At 34.6% G+C, this 6,655-nt stretch overlaps 3 protein-coding genes across 4 annotated transcripts; 1 reads left to right on the forward strand and 2 right to left on the reverse strand.

Annotated features, from left to right (window-relative positions):
- Positions 1-401: 401 nt before the first annotated feature.
- LOC108364097 (uncharacterized) lies at positions 402-753 on the reverse strand. Its single transcript, XM_017617663.1, has one exon. The coding sequence runs from the start codon at positions 678-680 to the stop codon at positions 468-470; it is 213 nt and encodes a 70-aa protein (XP_017473152.1). The 5' UTR covers positions 681-753; the 3' UTR covers positions 402-467.
- Positions 754-800: 47 nt separating this feature from the next.
- Positions 801-2,711, forward strand: LOC108364096 (protein GUCD1). 2 transcript variants are annotated; one of them, XM_017617662.1, is made up of 5 exons: positions 801-917; positions 987-1,458; positions 1,685-1,770; positions 1,851-2,198; positions 2,299-2,711. In XM_017617662.1, the coding sequence occupies exons 1-4, from the start codon at positions 911-913 to the stop codon at positions 1,937-1,939; spliced, it is 654 nt and encodes a 217-aa protein (XP_017473151.1). In that variant the 5' UTR covers positions 801-910; the 3' UTR covers positions 1,940-2,198; positions 2,299-2,711. The 2 variants fall into 2 exon arrangements, with proteins under 2 accessions (XP_017473151.1, XP_017473150.1); XM_017617661.1 differs by having other exon boundaries at positions 804-917; positions 1,637-1,770.
- Positions 2,712-4,317: 1,606 nt separating this feature from the next.
- On the reverse strand, positions 4,318-6,649 carry AANATL7 (Arylalkylamine N-acetyltransferase-like 7). Its single transcript, XM_017617665.1, has 3 exons — positions 6,048-6,649; positions 5,698-5,967; positions 4,318-5,090 (listed from the first exon to the last, which is right to left on the reverse strand). The coding sequence occupies exons 1-3, from the start codon at positions 6,243-6,245 to the stop codon at positions 4,917-4,919; spliced, it is 642 nt and encodes a 213-aa protein (XP_017473154.1). The 5' UTR covers positions 6,246-6,649; the 3' UTR covers positions 4,318-4,916.
- Between the last annotated feature and the right edge of the window lie 6 nt (positions 6,650-6,655).

A 6,655-nucleotide genomic window follows, 5' to 3' on the forward strand; every position in this document is an offset into this window, starting at 1 on the left:
TTTTTTTTCTTTGCCTTTATTGCTGTGACACCTTTCTTCTTCTTCTTTGACGCCTTCAAAACGCTGCAAGCCGCGTTTCGAACGCGTCAATAGAGAGGAACATTGAATGTTCGAAAAATTCGCAGCGACGGAATCGTGCAAGTGTGCGCTAGCGCATTAAAATGTATGGGTAGCATTGTTGTAATTTTTGGGCTTGCGGGTTCGCAACGACAGAATCGCGCCAATGTGCGCTTCGCTTAACTCAGTACTTAAAATTTAATTGTGTAAAGCCTGTAACACGATTATAACATATGTATGTACGTTTGACTAGTAACCGGTTCATCAGTTGTCCGAGTACTAATCGTCCATATCCACCATCTCTAGAAATCGGGCCTCAAAAATATTAAATAAAAGACACAAAATAGACATTTCACAATTTAAAAAGGCTTACTATTAGCATTTTACACACTTATTCGACATAACAAAATCTATGAACTTATGGTTTTTGCATTATCAAGTTGCTCTTCATCAATCTTTTTCAGCTGCTCCACTTGACGCTGCGGACGCACAACAGTCAGGTATCTATATACGCGCATTCCTAGCAAGAATGTACCATAAAGTGTGACACCCATGCAGGTGTAGACTACGCCACGGTGCAATTTATCCAAAATATTATTCACACCAACACGTTTTTTCTGCATATTTTTATATAAATTATAAAATTACCACCCGGCAGGTATCCACTCTTTTTACACAATACAAGTGATCAGCTGTTTTGGCTGTCAAAGAGTAGGGTTGCCAGTTCTAACGGTTTCAATAAATAACAGCGATAAGCAGCGGATTATAAAATTCACACGCGTCATAGAGTGCTGGAGTAATTTTTGGAATAATTTATTTTCGGAACTACTTTTCAAAATCTTATTTTAGCGATATGGAGGGTATGTAGTGTGACTTGAAGCTTTTGTAAATATTTGATTGATATGTGTGTACTTAAAAACGATTTCCAGCTATTCCAGATCAAAAGCACTACAATCTCACGCACTACCAACAACGCTTTAACTGGGATTGTGGTATTTCTTGCATTATAATGATCCTATCGACAGCGCAACGTGAAACACTGCTACACGACTTTAACAAAATATGTGCGGAGGAAGGTTTCGGTTCCAGCACTTGGACAATCGATTTGTGTTACCTGCTGCAACGCTTCCAAGTTCGTCACGAATACTACACCAAAACGCTGGGTATCGATCCAAGCTACAGTGAACACAGTTATTACACAAACATTATTGATAAGGACGAAAAACGTGTGACCCGCAAGTTCAAGGACGCACGTCTACATGGGCTGCGTGTCGAGCAGCGTACCGTAGAAATGGAAGAACTACTACAGCATTTGGGGAGACGAGGTCCTGTGATATTATTGACCAATGCATCGTTGCTCACATGCGAAGTTTGTAAAAAGAATGTGCTTGAGAAATTCGGGTAAGATGTAAGTTACTGTAGTTAGGTAAGATTGTCAGAGGGAGTTCCTGGGAACTCGGTGAACAAATTACTGGTTGCATTTTCTGTTGCCAAATATTTGGTATTAATCGTATATTAATTTTGCATGGTTGTTATGAGATGCTTTTATTGTCATCATTTCACTTTCCACTATTTGAAGTTGTTTCCAACTCTCTTGTATCGTTGACAATACACGCACCCCCCAAAGTTATGCTGGACATTACGTTGTGCTTTGTGGGTATGATTTAAAATCTCAAATGGTTTACTATCACAATCCGGAAGTGCATGATGAACGTAAGTTTTTATTAAAATAGCAAATCACACATATGTATATAGTAATCAATTCGCTTTGTACATATGTATATGAATTTTAGATGTTTGTCGCTGCACGACAGACGCTATGGATTCGGCACGTAAAGCATATGGCACTGATGAGGATGTGATATTGATCTTCCGTAATTAGAGACAAATAAGGAAAACATTGAAATTTGTTTACGTTACCTATAGACCGTATATGTAGTTATTAAATGCTTTAGGAAGAACACCGCTTTTTGTTAAAACAGTTATTTACACTTATAATCGAAATTTCGAAGGTGAGCGAAGGTTAGATAGCTTTTGTTAACTTAACTAAAGAATATGTATACCAAAACAATTATTCATGAAACCTCATGCTCGAGTATTAGGGGGCCTTCTCAAACCTACCCCCGCCTGCAAATATACAGGTAATTCGCACTGCATTTTCAAGGCGAAGANAATTCATGAAACCTCATGCTCGAGTATTAGGGGGCCTTCTCAAACCTAACCCCGCCTGCAAATATACAGGTAATTCGCACTGCATTTTCAAGGCGAAGAAAGCATTGTGATAAAAATAAGTGCAAAAAGTGAGTATTAGCTCAAAACACAATTTGTAGGTATGTTTTAGGTACAAAAATATGAGGAGAGAGAGAGAGCTGTATTAATATATAATAGAGCACGCGGATAAAAAAAGAACTTATGTTGATTTTGTATTAAACAAAATCAAAACAGATTAAGAGTAAATAAAGACATGATGCCCAAATGCATTTGCTATCTTTGTAAAATGTAAGGGCATTCTGAGGAAGCAACGTCCAGTGGCACTAAGAAATGTTAAAGTTATACTATAGAAAGTGTACTACGGAGTGCACGAAAAATATGCGAAATGTATTCCCTGCTTTAATTCTTCAAATAAGATAAAACAGTGGATGTTTCGTTTTAATTTTATTTTATTATAAACAAACATTCTATTTATAGCTTTAATATATTGTACGTTATTTTATATACATACATACATACATATACATAGTTATGAGAAAAGTATGTAAATTGTTTATTGCCAGTTACTNAAACAAACATTCTATTTATAGCTTTAATATATTGTACGTTATTTTATATACATACATACATACATATACATAGTTATGAGAAAAGTATGTAAATTGTTTATTGCCAGTTACTTTAAAGACTGCGGAGCGGTATACTACTTCTTTACTTTATTCATCCTTTAATTTTTTAGTATTTACTGGTATTTATGCAGTCTGCACGCTGCACAGAATTATACCTACGCATTTGTACGAAATCTCATGCACTTATATTTTACTCCTTCCTACAGTATGCACTTATGCATACATACATATACAACTACTATATATCGATTGCTGAGTGGAAGATCGACCTATCTTGGCAGTCAGTTCGAAAACGCCTTATCTCAAAAAACTTTTCAAGAGCGCCCTATTTCAGAATTAGGTTGAAGGACGCATTATTTAAGAATTCGGTTCAAAAAGCCCTATCTCAGCACATTTTCAATATATTTTCAAGTGAGATAGGGTGTTTTAAAGTAAAATTCAGAGATAGGGTGTTTTTCAGTAAAATTTTGAAATAGGGCGTTCATAATAAATTTTTTGAGATAGGGTGTTTTCGAACTGACTGCATCTGGAACGCGGCTAATAATGCGTATTTATATTTGTTTGATTAAATTGCATTTTCATACTCTCCAAATAGAAAATTGTAAACGACGCGCATATAAAATTATTTATTGTCGCGATTAAGAAATTTTTATTGTAACATTTAGCTAATGTTAATGACTTAATTGCATTACAAATGTAAAAAAATGTTTGTATTTGTCGCATAAATCTATATAAGTACATATATTTATGTAATAACAGTGTACACGCTTTGCTTTTGGGCTAAATACGTAATAAATGATTTATGTATATTTTAATGTATATTGTGGTGTTTTATTAACAAATTTTTTATGTTCTATAAATAAATTAGCAACATTTGAGCCAACGGGGCTGAAAAGTTTAAATACAAAATCGAAATGCAAGAAATCGTCCAAAGTTATATTTTTGTTTGTAACAAAAATTCTTAGAAAAAAGTTAAGAAATTTTGATAAATTTGTTTGCATATTTTCCTATTTGCCATATTGTATATTATTTATTTGTTTATTGCTGTGTATATGTAAAATAAGACAGTTGCTATGTTTTATTTCGCACTTATGCCGCTTTTCCTCAGGCATTGAAATTAAAAAAATTCAACAAAAATTTCCGCCATTTTATAAATGACATGTGTAAACATTAGGGCTCGTAAAATTATCCGACTATTCGACTAATCGGTTAACCTATTATTCGATTCGTAACCGTTCGCATGCTTATTATTCGGTTAATGGTATTCGAATAGTCGCCCGCCTTCGATTATTCGAATAGTTGCNAAAATGAGAGGTAGGTATTGCTTTAGCCATTGTCTCTAAAATATTTCGCAATAACATTTCAATAATTAGCGCACATTCTTGCAAAAAAAGTTTGCCTTAATTTTGCACATGCCATCTTATATATGTACTACGAATGTAACAAGACTTTTCATATATGTATATGTATCTGTAAATGCAAAAAAAAACTCGAACTTAAAATATTCGATTAACCGAAAATGAACGGTTAGCCGAATAATCTAAAGTGAACGGTTATCCGAATAGTCGACAGCTTTCGACTACTCGAATATTGCTAACCGATTAACAGTAGTCGACTTCAGTCAGATTCGAATAATTCGGTTAATCGATTAACCGAATTGCCCGAGCTCTAGTAAACATACTTAGGGTCGTTTTCTCAAGTAGCTTTTAAGATTTATTTATATAAAAAATATGTTTGAAAATTTAAAAAGCTACTTGAGAAAATTCCCAAGTTTGTGATTAACCTTTGTGGCGTTTATTGCCTAATGGAAATTGGCCATCAGCTCTTATCTATTCGTTGGCATACAGTAGTTAAAAAAATACTGAACTATTTTTTTTTTTTTTTAGCTCGAACTACTTCTAAAAAATCTATTTTTCTTATCGTGTTCTTTCTTAGTTTATATTTAATGGTTTTTATGTGGCTATGTATAATTGTAAAATTGTTTTTTTTTTTTTTTACTACACTGCGTTACTATTTTCTCTAATCCAAAAATTTGTATAGTAACTGTAACTTAATATGCGGTGCTTCAACCAGCAGCAATGGCTTACCGAATTCATCTGTGTATTTGTCATAATATAGTTCGCATAGAACTTTAAAGCCGTTTGATTGCAAGATTTTTTGAGAAAATATACCCGTTGCATCGGCTTTCATGAGCTGGAACAAGGAGGAACGAAAGAAATTAATATTATAAAACATTTTATCTGTGACAAAATTTAAAATTATATTGATTGTTGATTTAAAACTGATATCATTTTTAGAAACGGATAAATTTTGTTTTATTTATTTTATTTTAGTATGTTACCAGAAAACATTTTTTATGGTTTCAAGTTGAATTGTAAACATTTACTTAAGATTACATAAAATTATGTAGAATCCCACTGCACATCCCGATCGCTTAAACTGTAAAAAAAAATTAACGAACCTTTTTTTACATTACAAATTTTTAAGAAATATTTTTTGGGGGTTCTAAGCCCTCCAGTGTTTCGATTTTAATTTTTATACAATAGAGGAGTTCTCGATTTGTAGCATTAAAGAGTTGCATTTCGTTGCATTCCCAACAACAAAACGCAAGCTAGATTGCTACGTAGCAGCTTGACACCTAATACGTTACAAATCGTGAGTTGCCCTAATATTTTCATACAAATCTTGAGAAGTCCGTATTAGCTAGCGAATTTCGAGACTTTTTTATGGCTGAAAGAACAACTACTGTTTATTTATTTTCTTACCTTTCTTCTTAGTTAGCGTTAGCCTTTCCACTCACCTTAAACTCAAAATCTCGTGCTATTTGCTCGCTCCGTCGCACCAGTTCTTTGGCAATTCCCTGTCCACGAAAGCGGCCATCCACAGAAAGCATACGCACCTCAAAAGCACGTCCTACATTGAATTGTCCAAAAATATTGGCACGCAAATTATGTTCGTTCAAGAGGCGGAATATTTTTTTAAAGCGCTCGTCATCACTCAGTTCAATACGCTCCTGAAATTGCATAATATCATGCGGACAGGCGACGCCATTAAGGAGGACACCGGCAATCTAAAGGAGAGCGTTACGTTTTAATTTTTTACTTTTTTAATACATACATATGTACGTGATATCTCTCAATATTTACTCACATCGTTATTCTCGCTCACAGCCATTAAACTCAAATTATCCTTAAGTGTCTCGTAGCAAAGTTGTTCCAACTCGCGATGACCCTCACCACGGCGACACAAACCAGCCGCCTTGTTAAGTGGCTCATCGGCAAAGAAATTATCACATAAATGTCGAATGACATCGTCGTAACGGTCTTCAGTAATCAATTTGTACTCCATAATGCCGCAACACGTAGAGCTACTCAACAAGGCAAGTGGGTATGTGCAATACTAAGCGCGTATGTGTATGTATGTATGGGTGGATTAACGACTGGATGTTGGCGGCTGGACAGTAGTGAGCACCCGACAAGACGCAGCGATACTTTGTGATGTGTCGGCGAATAGCAACTGCAATCGAAAGTGGATTAAATGTTTGAAATTGTGGTGTGTGTGTGTGTATTATTTGGCGGGGTGTGTTGGATAATTTTTGCAATTATTTGCGATATTAGAAATTTTATGGACGCTGGAGATTAAAGACGTATTTAATTATTTGCAATTAAATTGGTTTATATAAACAGCTTGTGGCAAACTTGAATTAATTAAACGCATTTTAGATAACAGCAGATACATATGTACATACACACGTACCG

This window comes from Rhagoletis zephyria, unplaced genomic scaffold (assembly GCF_001687245.7).
Source record: "Rhagoletis zephyria isolate East Lansing unplaced genomic scaffold, Rhagoletis_zephyria_1.1 Rzeph_scaffold_01459, whole genome shotgun sequence".
Classification (NCBI taxonomy): Eukaryota; Metazoa; Arthropoda; class Insecta; order Diptera; family Tephritidae; genus Rhagoletis; species Rhagoletis zephyria.

Coding starts and splice junctions, on each gene's coding strand:
- LOC108364097 (XM_017617663.1), bottom strand. CDS start 680: ATGCAGAAAAAACGTGTTGGTGTGAATAATATTTTGGATAAATTGCAC.
- LOC108364096 (XM_017617661.1), top strand. Junction 1,459..1,636: donor AATGTGCTTGAGAAATTCGG/GTAAGATGTAAG, acceptor CACTATTTGAAG/TTGTTTCCAACTCTCTTGTA. Junction 1,771..1,850: donor TCCGGAAGTGCATGATGAAC/GTAAGTTTTTAT, acceptor TATGAATTTTAG/ATGTTTGTCGCTGCACGACA.
- AANATL7 (XM_017617665.1), bottom strand. CDS start 6,245: ATGGAGTACAAATTGATTACTGAAGACCGTTACGACGATGTCATTCGA. Junction 5,968..6,047: donor CTGTGAGCGAGAATAACGAT/GTGAGTAAATAT, acceptor GCTCTCCTTTAG/ATTGCCGGTGTCCTCCTTAA. Junction 5,091..5,697: donor CACGAGATTTTGAGTTTAAG/GTGAGTGGAAAG, acceptor TCCTTGTTCCAG/CTCATGAAAGCCGATGCAAC.